At 45.2% G+C, this 15,188-nt stretch overlaps 1 protein-coding gene across 2 annotated transcripts in view; it reads right to left on the bottom strand.

Annotated features, from left to right (window-relative positions):
• Window positions 1–15,188, bottom strand: part of VPS53 (VPS53 subunit of GARP complex) — a 69,849-nt gene that overhangs the window by 13,401 nt on the left and 41,260 nt on the right. For both annotated transcript variants that reach the window (XM_075113459.1, XM_075113460.1), the window contains exons 14-18: window positions 13,928–14,170; window positions 12,319–12,466; window positions 11,266–11,348; window positions 7,648–7,726; window positions 2,597–2,745 (exon numbers count right to left, since the gene is read on the bottom strand). In XM_075113459.1, the coding sequence (XP_074969560.1) occupies window positions 2,597–2,745; window positions 7,648–7,726; window positions 11,266–11,348; window positions 12,319–12,466; window positions 13,928–14,170 (702 nt within the window). The remainder of the gene's footprint in view (window positions 1–2,596; window positions 2,746–7,647; window positions 7,727–11,265; window positions 11,349–12,318; window positions 12,467–13,927; window positions 14,171–15,188) is intronic.

Raw genomic sequence — 15,188 nt, 5'->3', positions numbered from 1 at the left:
CTGGTGTCACTGAGTCACTGCAGCTGAGAAGGGTTTTGCTTTACATCACCCTCCGAGGCAGCGACCAGCCCTTGCAGGCTCACCCGGGCTTAGCTCAGCCTGCTGCTTCAAAACCTCCAGCAGCCTCCTCATCGTGATCTTCTTCCACCTAACTCCTCTCACTAAAAGCACGGTGCAAAGGCCAGAGCAACTGGGAGGACGCCGGCTGCAGCTACCCACCATGCTTGACCGCTCGTGATGGACGAGGCGCTTTTCTGGCGAGGGGGGAGAGCTGTTTGTTTTTCCTGTCTCTCAGTTCTAATCTCTTCCTCACTGAGGTCAGGTCACAGACTTCCCAAACACATCCCGCCGCAGCAGCCGCGGCTTCACCGCTGCGGTTTTTGGTTTCAAAGGATAAGGGCCGAGGTGCAGTGAGACCAGAGCCCCTCGCCCTGCCTGCGAGTGCCTCCTGGAAAGCCGGCTGCTTCTCACTATTTCAAGGGAGTGAGGGTTGCATATTGATCAAAACAAAGCAAAAATGACAAATTAAGTTAGAGGACTGATGCAATTTCTGACGGCCATTTTTCTTCTTCCAGACTTGGCTCAGATCCCTCAGTTTTTAAATTTAGTGACTTAAGATGCCTTCTCCCCTGTGGTCCTGTAACTCAACACTAGCACTTTATACAATCCATTATAGCCGAGAAGCGGCTGGCAGTTCAAAAAGATGCAGGCACTAACGTACAGAGAAGCACAATGCCTGTTAAAAGGATTTTCAGCATTGCAGAGCACACAAAAGGCCAGGTATTTATACTGGGCAGGCCAGCGTATTCCATAGGAAATCAGAGCTGCAAAAATACAAATGTTTGCATGCATTAAAATGTCATAAGGATTTTAAGTAGGTCAGCCCACCCTTACCACTGGGCTCGTTCTCCTTAAAACCAAGTTGTACAGGAAGACTCTAAATAGGATCTGGCAAAAACAATCCTCAGGAACCAAATTTTCACGTCTAGATCTGATCCACAGTGCAGGGAATGCAGGACCGCGTGTTCAGTTTAATGTGCTGTAGGTCGGAGCTGTAGTTGTATTAAAAAGGTTTTGAAGTTTTGCAGGTCTCTGCGCTCTTCTATGGAACAAGCTGTGGTGAAGGCACTCAGCTTAGATGCGAACTCTTCTCAAATGTGAGAGCTGGGTATTTTATCTGGAGTTTACTTGGTATGTGCTTAGCAATAAAGTTAAAAGGGAGGCAACTAAGCCGAGGTATTAAGAGTGTGCTGTGAACAGCTGAGTAAATGGGGTTTTTTATTTATCATCATATTTGCGATATAAAATTCAAGCGTAACCACAGAGAAGGCTTAAGTGCAATAAATTTTCTCCGAGACAGCATTTCAAACAGTGATTATGGGCAACGTCATAACATGATTTATCAGTAACTGCTCCTTAATGCAAACTAATGAGTACCCTGAGATAGAAAGGGGGAACGAAACTCTCAGGCCAGCCTCCCTGCTGCGAAAGCTAACGGTTCTCACGAGAGCCTGCTGCATCCTTCCCTGCCGAAGCAGGAGCTGAAGCTCCAGTTGCAAACCCACACAGTAACTGCCAGGCCATACAGTTTATTTCAGGATGATTAGCTTATTACAGATGAATGAAACATTAAGGTATTTTAGAGTGACACATGATATTCACGGTACCGCTCCCAAGTCTACCAGCATAGTCACATGCAACAGCAAAAGCAGCAGCTACAACTGGCAGAGTCCTCCTGAGGGGTTTTTTGGGGCGTGCAAAGCTCAGCTGGCCACAGGCAAGCAGGGAAGAGTTCAAAGTATCTTCCCAAAGAATGGAATTTTTGTTTCAGACACACAGCTTCAAAGTTTGGATGTCCAAGAGATGCTGGAGAGCTGCACCCTCAACCCTGATTCCAGAGGCATGGGGAATTTCTGTCTCAGCTTCCAGTTCTTTCATGCTGCCCAACATTAAGAGACTTGCCAGGAAGACACTCGTAAAATCGCCCAAAATCTGAATGTGTGTTTCTCCTCCCTTACTGAACTACTTTTGCACAGAAAAGTAGCTTTTAGACTGTGAAGGCAGAATATACTCATCACACATGCCCTTACGGTGCCACAGCTACTGTAAAAGTTATTTTGTGGCAAATGACGCACCAGATTTCTCTGTGTCGGGAAGCACCGCAGCCTCTTACCCCTGGAAGGAAAGTAGGTTCCCATGGCAAGAACTGTGTCTACATTCAGACGTTCAAAGCCTTTTTTAGATCTCCTACCCCAAACCTTCTGGACTTGGCAAACAGTGGGCAGCGATCATCACGTTCTTTTATGGGATGGTTTAGGCACGTGAAAAGAAACTAATCGATAGTAACGCCTGAGAAAATCTGCCCCAGCAGGAAACTTGAGACAAGAAATTGAAGTATCTTTCAACTTTGCCAGCAGCTGCTGGTGTTCACTGCCCTGCTCCACCTCCCTCCGTGCTCTGCCTGGGTGGAGAGGGTCTTCACCCAGACACCGAGCGCCGCCGCCGCCGCGCACCAAAGGCAAACAGACTGTCAGGGACAAAGAGACGAGCGACAACCAGAGAACCCGAGCAACTCTGCGCCACGTTGGTAACTTACTTTGCAAATTTGATACAGAACTGAGTGAAATACTTTCTTGTGGAGGCCAGATTGTCGCGGATGATGGGGACGTTCTGTTTGATGTGGAGAATCACTGAGGTGACATAAGGACTCTGGTCGCCAACGTGTTCCACGTTCTGCCACTGCATCTGCACAAAGGGGAAAAAACAACCAAAAAGACTGTTTAAATCATTAGGATTAAAGCAATAGATAAGGAAAAGTGTGCAAACTTCCTGTCAAAAGATCTCTATGGAATTATCAAGAGACTGCCTCTGCAATTCACCACCAAGGTCAAGTTCTTCGTCACCACACTGATTAAGCAAAACCCTTCCGAACACGATAGAAAGAAAACCCAGAACGGCCCTTTTTGCACCAGAGCAGAGAGAGATTGTGACCAGTAACCTACACAAATGGGGATCACTGGAATTAAAAAGGCTTTTGGAACATGCCAGGCTGCCTTAATATTTAAGTTTCCCGTTTGCCAGGATGAAGTACCCATATAAATCCTGATTACAGGCATTTGAGAAAATATCTGCAAGCTTGCAAAGTCTGGATTCCTGTATGGCAGCCAAGACTTTAATACTGGTGAGGCTGATGACAGATAGATGGAAGAGGTAGAAATAGTCTTAAAGTCCAAAGCACTCTACACCGGCGTAGCTCACACTGAAAACACTTCTGGCATACAAGCTAGGATGACAATTTCAGCTCATCCGAAACGCACATTAAAAAATACAAAACAAGATGAGTTACTCAACCTCCCGTTTTGTTTGCATTTACCGTCAGCAGAAATGCAACAGGATAGCCCCTGTGAGCCAGATGTGTGACTCCCTTGACTTTCTCTAAGCCTTATTTGCAGCACACAGGGAGTACACAGTATATGTGGGGGAAAAAAAAAGAAGAGGTAATTGGGTAAGGCCTGGCCAAGCATCCGTGTGTGTAACAAAGTCTCACTGAGGAACATGAGCATCCAGAAAGGTGCTCTTAGCTCTGCTACTGTTCAGAGACCGCGCGCTCTGCAACGTGCTCTGACGAACTGTTTGGAGATGCTCTTCCTCACGCTGGAGATGAAACAGGAGGAAAATGGATATAAAATCAGGATGGGAAACTGGACACATGCAGAAGATGAGCTTTTTCTTTTGAGAGGGTGTTTGTACTCAAACTTGCTTTCTCAAGTTCTGGATTTTGCATGTAAAGTTTTTTATTCCTGATTTTAATTTAATTACGACTACTTTGTCCGCTGCTACCCAGCTGATTCAATTCCATCCCAACAACATGCAGCCTAAGTGACTTACGGGTAAGAGAAGCCAACTTCTCTGCAAAACCACAGCGTCAGAGAGAGTCTACACATGTCCTACCAAAGCTGGCTTTATTTAAACCAACCAAACCACCCCCCAACCCGCTCCTCTCACATCAGCCGGGTAGCTAGAAGGGACATCTCTCTCAGGTTTTCATGCCATCTTACTTTCATTTGGAAGACTGCTCAAGAAACAACTGCTTTTCTACTCCTCGTGGTACCTGTCACATCCGAAGAAAATGCTTTGTGCCTGTCTCCCTGACAGACTCGCACATCCCGAGCGCTGGCCCTCCTCGACAGACAGCAGTCCTCAGCGAACAGACCATCCCCATACAGCAGGAACGGCCAGAAAGTGGGAAGGGACTGCTGAGTTGAATTATTGCAACAACAATAAAACAGTAGCTTTTTCATTTTGTTGGTCTTCCTTCCAAAAGCAATACTTTACAACCAAACCTTTAAAGCATGAACAGTAAAAATAGCCCTTTGTGTGTGTGGGGGGGTGTGTTTCACCCCAAAAAAAACCCCAGTAGCTGCAGTGAAGGACACAGTACACATACTGAAAAGTCATCAAAAGAAACACGAGCCCAACTCTTCTGGTAAAGCTTTGTTCCTGTCATTTTAAATTTATTCCTTTTTCCCTTGTCTTATGTTTTTCTTGGGATATCCACATAGTTTACATACACAAGCTGAAAATGAGCCCAAAGAACAGGAGCAGCGAGGCCTCGCGCTGGCCGGCCGAAGGGAGAAGCCCAGTGCACGGGGTGCCCCGGCAGCGGCCGAAAGGTGCCTGCACGCCGCAAGGACACGGGGCGATGCGGCCGCCTGCAAGGGCAGGACCTGGGTTTGAAGACCTGGTGCTACCGTCAGAGCTGGCTGTTACAACAAAAGCCACAGGACCCTCAAGATTTTAGGGTGCTTTCCTGAAAAGGAGAGGAGAAGAGAGAAACCCTGAGCAAAACTGGGGTGGTTTGGTACACAGCAAGAGAGGCACTACCTTCTGGGCACAGCGGAGACTCACAGAGTGCTCCTGGGTCTGCCTGGTTGTGAGTCCTCGTGTCCCCAGACGTCCCTGTGTCCCCAGAGAGCCGGGATTGGGGTGGCAGGAACCGCCAGGTCCCTCCTCCATGTCCAGCACTCACATGGGCCTCTAGCAAAAGGGGTTGCTTCATGGTTTAACGGAGGATGCATCAGTCTCCCTGCGCTCAGCAGCATCCCACTGCCCGCTTATCATTACAGGCTCCACAGTGGGCACGGGGAGCATCGGTAAGTGCCAGGCCAGCGCCTTCTCCCTTGACCTTGTGTCGCCCATGTGGGAAGAGATGGGAGGGGCGAGGAAGGCCAGCGGGTGCTGCAGGCAGCAGATATTGCTGCCTTTGAAACTGCCTCCGTCGTTTCCCGAAACGAGTTCTGGTTTGCACTCTTGCATGCGGCACCTTGTTTGACGGCTAAAACGCACTCATGTTGACTTTTAATTAGCAGCTGGCAGCTCTGATTGCTCTGCTCTTGGGGCTTTCCTTGTATGTATTGGAGAGATTATTAAAGCTCCATATTTAAGCGCTTGCTGTTGTCCACTCAGTTGTAAGGAAGTAGGAAATTGCAGCTGTGCCAAAAAGGTTTTAGCAAATTATAAAAAAAACAGCAAGCAATCGATATGAGTCACTAAAATGTCCCCCAGCCCCACTTAAAAAGCACAGTTTTACATACAAATCAGTGCTTAATTCAGCAAGTAAATCAAACCTTATCCACTGCAATCCATAAACTTAATTGGGGAAAAAATATCCCATGCAGATTAGCAGCTCCCTCGCCGTAACAATTAAAAATAAAGCATTCCAGGCAATTTAAGTGCCTGCTACAGGTCAGTACTTTGTTATCCAGAATCGGACAACAGGGGTTTAGGGCAAATTCCTCTCCCACCCCTCATCCCAGCTCCCTGTCCTACAGCCCTGTTTAATCATTCTACACCTGCTGTAAAGTCTGAGTAAATATTCTCACCTACAAATTTTGTAATATGGGGCCTTCTTGTCATTTACCGCTTCTTTGAGAACACACAAGGCAAAGACTCAGGGAAACCAAGCACCATTCCCGGCTAAAAGCAATATTCCCGATGCCATTTTCTGTGTGAAATCTCTCAAAGTGGCCTGGAGCCAAAGTGGATTTAGACTTTTAAATATTTCTTAATTTACCTCTATAGTTAATGAATTAAAAAAAAAAGTCAGACTCCAACAAAGGACTGAAGGTGTTGAATCTTGGAGGACACCAGAGTGAAGTAGATGAAAAGCAGCTAAACAAAGGACAAGCCCTAATGGAGTAGGGGTCTTGAGACAGACATGTCTTTCCAGTACAGGAAAATTGGAATGGATTGGACACACAGCCTTTATTCCTTTAATAAAGACTGACATTTTACAGGTCCAAATACTAACTCTGCGTTTAAATAATGATATGCATTTCTTATTCAACTGTCAGAGTAATAACCCACCCCTGAAGGAAAGGGAGGAAGATGGTGGGGGAAGAACGTTCCTGCACCAAACCCAGGTCTAGTAAAAATCACACAAAAGCAACTCAGTGTGATGCAAACAGTGGAATGTGTGCACAAGTGACAAGTATTTATTTAGCTAATTTCATAACGCTTAGCTTGTTTATATATCATCAGTCCCATCACATGTGCTGCATTTTACCAGTGTTCCAAAGACAAAAATAAATGGCCTACCAGCTGCTGCTCTCTCAAGGTTGTGGTTTACTTGGGTACAAACAGTCAGACCTAAGAGAGTCAAATACTGCTGTGCTGTGTAGGTTCAGGAGGAGATCTAAGGAACTGTCATGGCACACATGCAACACCTGAAGTGCTGAGCCCTTCCTAACAGTGTTATTTTACTGGGCAAAAAAAAAAAAATCCTCTTTTTATTTGGAACACGTACAAGCTCTATTACCAGCTGCATTCCACTTCAAATATTAGCTGGGGGTGGTGGGGCTAGTTACAGCTGGAATACATCATAAAGCAGAAAGCTATTAAAATTCATGGCAGCGAGACAGTGTGTTGATCCTACAAAAATGGAGGTCTATGTTTAATATTTCTAATTAAAAAAATAGTTCAATCCACTTTTGTTGTCTTCACCTCTGTCTAAAGCAGTCTGGGTTTTCACAATACTTGGCAAGAAAACACAGCTCTGCATTTCAAACATATAAAAGCCAGCAGTGTAGCTGCAACAAAATCCTGAAGCACTAATCACATGGGCCTCTCCAGGAATGGCTCCATATGTCCTTGAGAGGATCTCAGAAGCAATACGGCTCAATCTCAATTCCATATTACCCTTTGAGGACCTCCATTTAACAGCCACAAACAAGCAGGCTACTAAAACTCCTTGTCAAAGAACACAAAGAGAATAGCAAATGAGAGGGTGTATTTGAAATGCCACGCTAAGAAAAGTTTTCCCAATTTTAGAGGCTCTCACTGGCATTAGGAGTGGCAAGGGAAAGCCTTAAATACTTACAGAAAGCGTTTTATTATCCATGTGTTTTAATGTGTTACAAAAGAATGAAAACCCTAATCTGAATGACAGGAGTTTTTGGAGTGAAGGATGTATTTATAACTACAGCAATTGCTGCTCTAAGAAGCAAGAAGAAATCAATATATGGCTAAGTCTCAGGGCAGCGTAAAAGGATAAGTCAATAGTGAAATCAAGCAATCAAAGCAAACAAGAACTCCGCATGGATCTCTAGGCTACTTTGTTTGCTTTCCCGAAACAAATCCATCCCCTACCTTGCTCATAGCGGTCAGGGCAGGGTCACAGGCTGCATCCAGGTCCTGCACTAACAGCTGTATGCTGTTGGAGATCACACTGCAAAAACAAAAATCAAGCACGAGTTTTACAATAGTCCTCAGCCCCACAGCGCCAGAACTGGCGTATCTGACTGCCAAAGGAGGACAATCATCCACTAGCTGACAGCGGCATTGTGCTGTGAATACGCACGGCTAAAACGTGTACCGAAAAGAAGCCGGGAAGTTCTGCGTGCTGTTCATCGGGAGCTACACAATGGGCTTTAGCGTAGAGAGGATGTTTGTATAGTTGTCTTTTCTCTGTTTTGACACATAGAAGGGGCTGAGATCTAAAGTGTCAGATGGGGTAACCCCCATCCGTCCATCAGGAAGAGGAGCAACCCCCGAGTACCGAGCCCAGACTGGGATTCAGCTTCAAATTCAATCCGGTCTGCGTAGAACTAATATCCTCTCTCCACTTATTCACAGTCAATATTCTATTACTCTCAGAAATTTTCAAAAAGGATTCGGAAAAAGTACATCTGTATGAGTTCTGAATGTGTCTCCCACTTGAGAAGATCAAGGCAGATGTCTTATTTACACTACGTCTAGGATTGCCGCCATCCATTGTTTGAGCTTCTCAGAGACATACACCAGACTAAAGGACACGTTAGTCAAACACATTTCCCTCCCTCCCTTTTTTTTTTTTTTTTTTAAAAACAGCATGATATTGCTTAGAGACATATTTGATGCCACCCTATTACGATGCGTGTAAAGGTGCAACTGATCCTAAAACAACAGCCGAGAAACTGTCTGCAGCAACTTGGACCACCCTCAAGGGCACGAAACCCAGTATTTGTATCGCAGACAACTTCTGCTAGAAGTAATAAGTGACTGTGATTTGCTAAGTAAGTACAGTTTTTAAGAACACTGTAAACTTTAAATCTGCCACCAGATGCCTGTTTACAGCTTTGGGATTATACACGTAAGAACTGTATTTTACTTTTGCTCTTTCTCATGACGCTAGCACAGACAGCAATCACAGATCTATAACAAATCTGACTAGTCCTTCCTCAAACCATCTTTCCTCCCCCTCATCTTCTTCGTGCAGTTCTGGGTACTTCTCTGGAGTTCACTGTTCAAAGTATTTTTAAGTGTTCTCATCGAGATACGGCATCACCCCCTCATAACTGGGATCTGGGTGTTGTTCCTCACCGCAACCCACAGAGGTTGTCTATTCCCTTTCCTAGAGCTCTAGCACATAAAGACCGGAATAGGATGCCAAGTAAAAGACTCTTCCTTCAGCGCAATTAATTTGTTTGTAAAGGCAAACTCATCCAAAATTAGTCAGAAAAGTTAATATGGGAGATGAAGTGACCATTGGCTCCAAGTTACGTGATCTGAAACTTGCATTGGGATAAAAAAAGCCTGTGACCGTTTCTGCTGGTGCCTCTGCTTCTGCTGGGCGCTACAGGATTTACTCCCTTGGGGGATTCCACCAGCTCAAGCAGTGCCAAGGGAGCCCGACTGAAATAGCTGTCCCCTGGGCACAGCTGACGCCTGCAGGGCGCCTGCTGGCAGTGACTTGTAGGAAAGAGTTGTGGTTAACATCAAAACGAAACGCAACTCTCTCAGTGGAAGGAAGGCGGCTTCTTCACTAGCCTCCACACGTCAGGAGCCTGCCTGAAGCTGGGTCACCAAGTACAGGTTCTCACCTGAAAACCGCAAGATTGCCAACAGGGAGAGGAAGCTATTTGCCTGCGCCTCAAAATAAACACACCTGCTGTAGAGGGTGTGTAACGGCGCAGCAAGAAGCGTGTTGCAAACACAAAGCCTGGTGACACGCCAAGAGGGTTTGGATCCTGGTTCTGCTAGAAGCCACTTCAAACCTCTGCCGCAGGCAGCACGCAGCAGTACTTGAGCGGCAGCTAATGAATCCCCATACAACCCCTGACAGATACACAGCAGCTGATAGACAGGGAAGCTGAGGCCATAAATGAGCGGTATGGTTCTAACAGAGAGCCTGGTAAGCCCAACACTTCAGGCCTTCAAGAGGCCTCTGAACGCTGCCCATAATCTCTCAACAGATCAATAGGGCAGGGCGGTGGGAATGATGGATTTCTAGATTTACACGACAATAATTTTTCCTTCTATTGAGCTTCCAGAAGAGCTCATTATCTTTCCCATATTTCCTGAAGAAAATGCTTAGCCACCCCAGGGGGAAAATACCCGGAGTCAATCACTTTATACACATTTGGGGTGGCTCTGCGCTCTCCTTTCGGCGTAGGAAGAAACGCTTTCCAGGGTGTGTAAGCAGCAACGTTTTATCACTTTCTTTATGACCATGCCTAACAAGACATCAAATCCCAGAAGGAACAGCTTGTTTGATGTTGAATGAGCAAACGCCAGAGGGGTTTATAGCTATGACTTACACTGACAGAAGACTGGACAAAGCGCTATACTGCAACAGACTGAAAGTCTATTAAAAAGCCTGTGTTACCAGATACACCAGGCCTGTCAGTTTAACTTTAAAGCTGTCCAAAACAGCAAATGTGAACTGTACATTTAAGCAATTTCCAAAACACATCATATTGGCCACCTACAACCAACCACCTCATGACGCTGCCAGACAGGTCATGAGAAAATTGTCCATGTTAAGAAATCCCACTACATGGCATATTTTATTTCTGCTCCCAAGCTACCTTGCTTGCTTTGGCTTAGTGGACACAGCAACCCTAGCTGTCAGTCAGGGATTCACTCTTAAAAAGGTCTGAGAAATATCTAAAGGGAAGGGAGTCTCTGCAGCCTGGAATGGAGCCTGAGACCACTGAAATACCTGGATGGGGATTCAGTGGGATCCTGCCCACTGCAGCAGGACAGGACTCACAGGAAGGAAGTCTTGTGAAAAAAAAATCTTACTGCTATCTGGGCTAAATCTTAGATACAGGGAGACGGAGAGCTGGTGATAGGGATTATTTTCCCAGCTTTGCCAAGGTTTTCTTTTGCTTGATGTGACAAAACAATTATTTTTTTGCCTCGATTTCCTTCTCTAAAAAAAATATTCAATCTGTTTGTCAGTGGTGGAGAGAAGACGATGTTAGAGGGGAGTATTTTTAGCACCGTTACGTGAAAAGTTATTTTAATGAATGATAATCTTCTCCCAATTATAATCCCCAAATATAAGATTGGATCAGTCTTTTATGTCATCTGAAATGGGCTTTGATCATACTGACAAGGCTGCTGATTAACAGTGGGAAGTTAAAGCAGGAAGGAACGTACTGAAATAGCTTCCTTTCTTGAAATGTAACAGCCACCTCACGGAGCTGCCAAGATGCAAACGATGTTTCAAATGGAAACTCACTATTTCCTTTCTCCTTTCCAGTGCTCTTGTTCCTCTGGCTAGGATAATGGGGAACAACTACATCTCAAGTCTGTACTACTGCTGCTCTTGGACTAGCCAAAGGACGACCATTCCTTCACCCGGGAAATGCCTGTGCCTAGGCTGCATGTCCGGGTGGGTTCTACGACACTGGGGTCTTGGGCTTGTATTACTCCAGCACCATCTGGCTGACAAACTAGGTTGTTTGATATATTCTGGGAGGATGCATCTGCTGAACGTACATGCTGAAAGTGTCCATCTCTCCCGTCAGGTTGATTCTCTCCACTAGACTTCCATCCACTTTTTCTTTGAGTTTCTCTTCCAACTGTGAAGAAACAAAACATGCAACAGAGATCAGATACCTTACGTGAAATGACCAGTCTTAAAAACTTATGTCCTGGAAAAGTCAGCTTCTTAAAACCTAATCTGTGCCCAGGCTACATTCAAAACTCAGCCACTGAACAATGGAAATCTCTCCCTGTTGGACGCCCTAGACATCTTGATCTGCCAGGATGGCCTATGGTGGCACTGCGTCCTCAAAGCAGTAACCTCCAAGGTCAGAGGCGTAACTCTAGCATGACATGCTAATGTACTAGCTTAGCACTGTGGCACCTGTCCTGCTAATAAAGATGTTTTCCAACACCCTCCCCTGCACCCAAACTGCAGAGGAGGAGGATTGCCAGTTCTAGTGGTGGAGATGCCCTCATACAGCCAAACATCGCAGCTCATCCACTAACCTATGGCATGTTGAAAGCACCTGAATGTAAGGGGCACTGTGGCTGCAAAGCATATCAGCATAAATACCTTCTCTCCTCACTCCACCTTGCCCCAATATTTCATGCACGCATTTTCCCAAACCTACTCTGAACTACATTTTTCTTTTTTTTCTTTTTTTTTTTTTTAATAAAAGGAGGATCATGAACCATGAGCAGAGTCTGAGGGGGTTTTTTATGTAAAAAAATTTGGTTCCCGATCCAAAACAAATTATGTAACAAGCACAAAAGGATAGCATCCAAAACTGATGCTGCAAAGTAGGATTACAAACAAATTACTTTTCTCAGGTAGAAAGAGCAAAATCAACACTTTTCTTTCTTTGAAATGCAGATTTAATAACACAGAGCTCAACAATCAACGGGATGCTATGTGGAACAGACACTGCTACGGGTATTTTAGCACTTCTGACTCTCCCAGTCTCCACAGCAGCCTGCCCCTGAGGGGGAGCAGCACAGCATCTCATGACAGAGGAGGCGCTGCTGCTGGGTGCGTTCTCAGAGGTGCTGTGGAGGAAAGCTCACCTGCTGGGTGGTTGCCAAGCAGTACTCTGCAGTACTAAGGATGCTGCAAATGAGGCAGAGTTCTTCTAAAGTAAACTTGGCCACTTCAGAGCCTTCCTTTTCTTTCAGCAGACTAGTGATGGTGAGCCCACCGCTGCTGCTAGTTGTCCTGGAAAAAAAACCAAGACAAAACCTGTAAGGCTTTCAGGTGTACAGGCACACGCAATGCAAAATTACTACTAGATTTCAATGCCACAGAAAGCCCTGATGACCACAAAGTCCAATGTCCTGTGCATCACAGGTCAGTGTCATTCTACATCAAACCCACAACTGCTGTTCTGGTTACGGAACATCTTTTAGAAAGACAAACAGAACCTTCAGGCAAAGGACAATTCACTCATTCACAACGTGGCAGATTAGGATGCAAGTGAAATACAGCTTTCCCCAGCTAGCTTCACCTTCAGTGCCGGTTACTCAAAATCTAATTAAAGATTAAAGAAAAAATCTCAGTCACTATCAGGCCACCTGTCATATTTATCTTCTCGGTACTAAACAGATGCCAAAATACATTTGAAACTTTGGTAGCCTGTTTTAAAAAACGATGGTTAGCAAATGATAGCAACACAGTCAATTATAGAAGATGTGGCTTTCCACCGTCTTCCAGTGATTAACGGCTGCGTATCAACAAAGAAAGACTCAGAACAGTTTAGAGTCAGGAAATTCCCTACCTCTGAACCCTTTATAATCCAAATCCATTAAAAAAATAGGACAGTGATATTTATCTTGGACAGCAAAAATGGAGCACACAAAAAAATGTGTATAAAGAATGCAACTGAGGTCTGATGGAGAATGCACATTAAATTTATCTTTCCACTTGTCTGGACATAACCCTCTCCCCTTCCATCTGTAAAAGATTTCAGAAATTCATTCTGCTGCTCCCAGGTTTATAAGGGAAACAAACCGAAGATGGTAAACGGCATACAAAATTAGCTGTAGTTAAGGTTGGCAATATCTCAAGGAGCTCCTTTAGCCTGCACGCTTACCCATATGGGTGTAAACCCACAAGGATTTCCTCTATTTTCATTGGATTTACATCTACACATTTTACTCATACACATACGAAATGTTACAGAGCAGAGGGAGTCACAGGTAAGCACTTCAGCATCACACAGATAAACTACCTTCATTATAAATTATTACATGGGTAACGTTGAGCTGAGGCAGCTAAGAACCACAGAGTGACTTTGTTACCCAAGTGGCAGGGTGGACGCAATCCTGAAAGCCAGAGCTCTCTGAAGAGACTAGGGCTGGCATTTCAAAAGCAACTTCCAGAAACTGTAAATCTGACTTCTAACCAAAGCCAAATATGAAGCTACCCTCCAGGGGCCCTTAAAAGAAAAACAATGCTGTGATTGTCCACTTGGTCTCTTGCCGTTTCTCAGTGCAACGAACTGAACTTCTGAGAAAATCGTGAAGTAAACGTGGTCACATATCGCTGCTATGTGGTTTCTTCGACAGCGAAACATAAACGTTCACAAGTATTTATTTACTCCTCATCTTTACAAAGCATCTGCTCCTGACTAGAATGTGTCACCAGACGGTGCTGCAGCATTTGGGGAGTGAAACTCACTTGGGCAGGTTTCCAGACAGAATTTTCCAGGCATATTCCCGAAGGTACTTCTGGAATATGGTGGTCAGGGCTATCATCGGCTCGCCTGTGCTGAGCTGGGAGCACTGCACCATGCACTTCTTGTAGTACACAAAGAGGTCGGCACAGCTGGGCAGGACGGCTCCTCCTTCGTCCACGTTGGGCTTGGGGGGACCTTGAGCCTTGAAGTCAGCCACAAACCTGTCAATCAGTTCACCGAGATTTCTGATGCGGGGGAACAATAGAAAGATATTTTAGTATGTTGAGGGCAGAAACAGAGAGAATAATGCTTAAAACCAGATGCCCCGTCTTGTGACACCAGCAGACACATTCAGATTTTAGCAGTCGGGTATTCCAGCCCCTTCTTATCTCCACCCTCTCAGCACAAAGCTCATAAAATAACATGGACTGGACTGATGAGTAACGACCTTTTGTACTCAGGAGTTTTAGTGGCAGCTTCAATCTGTTCTCCAGTCACATATAAAAACTCACAAGTCTGCCAAGGACTGGGTTCAGCAGATTTGATGCAAGTGCATAAAGCATATGCTCAAGTTTCATTCCTGGCACCGGCAAAACTAACAGTCGGGCTTCCCATATCAGCGGCCTCCGGAGCAGACCTTGGGGAATACGGCTTTTAAAAGGATGTGCTCAAAATGGTGCACCATTTGCCATTTCTTGGTCCCATTTGGATACCACCTGGTTTTGCACAACTTCACACATCCTTCAAAGAAGTTTTATTTAGCATGAGCGCAAAGTGCACTTCCTACTTCAATTTTTTTTAAAGGCACAAAAAGCCTTCCTATTGTCTCCAGTGATTCATTATAACCTGGTCCTTACTCAAATGTTTTGGTCTTTAGGCAACAATAAACCTCACTCCACCATTTCATCATGACAAAAAGGCTTTTTGGCACGGCAGAAGGCCAGAACCATCAATACAGGACCAAAGTAGTCTTCTGATCTTGGGGAGTTCCTCTGGTCCTACTCCTCCAGAGACAGCACATCCCTGTCAGGAACAAAGACCAGCCCTTCTGACACCGGAGCTCTGCCTAGTGGAGTAACCTTCGCCAGATGAACTCAATTACAGCAATAAACCTCCTCCCCCAGACACACAAGCACGTGCAAACTTGCACAAGGAAGTTTGGCTTTTGAGGAACAGAGAGGCATTTCAGAGGACAGAGTGGCACTCCACTGACCAAAAGGAGTTGTGAAGTTCCTGTATTTTATGCTCCCGTTTCCACAACGG

Source organism: Phalacrocorax aristotelis, chromosome 18, assembly GCF_949628215.1.
Source record: "Phalacrocorax aristotelis chromosome 18, bGulAri2.1, whole genome shotgun sequence".
In the NCBI taxonomy this organism is placed as follows: domain Eukaryota; kingdom Metazoa; phylum Chordata; class Aves; order Suliformes; family Phalacrocoracidae; genus Phalacrocorax; species Phalacrocorax aristotelis.
Note: the sequence above shows the minus strand (reverse complement) of the source record. Positions and strands in the feature narration are given on the sequence as shown.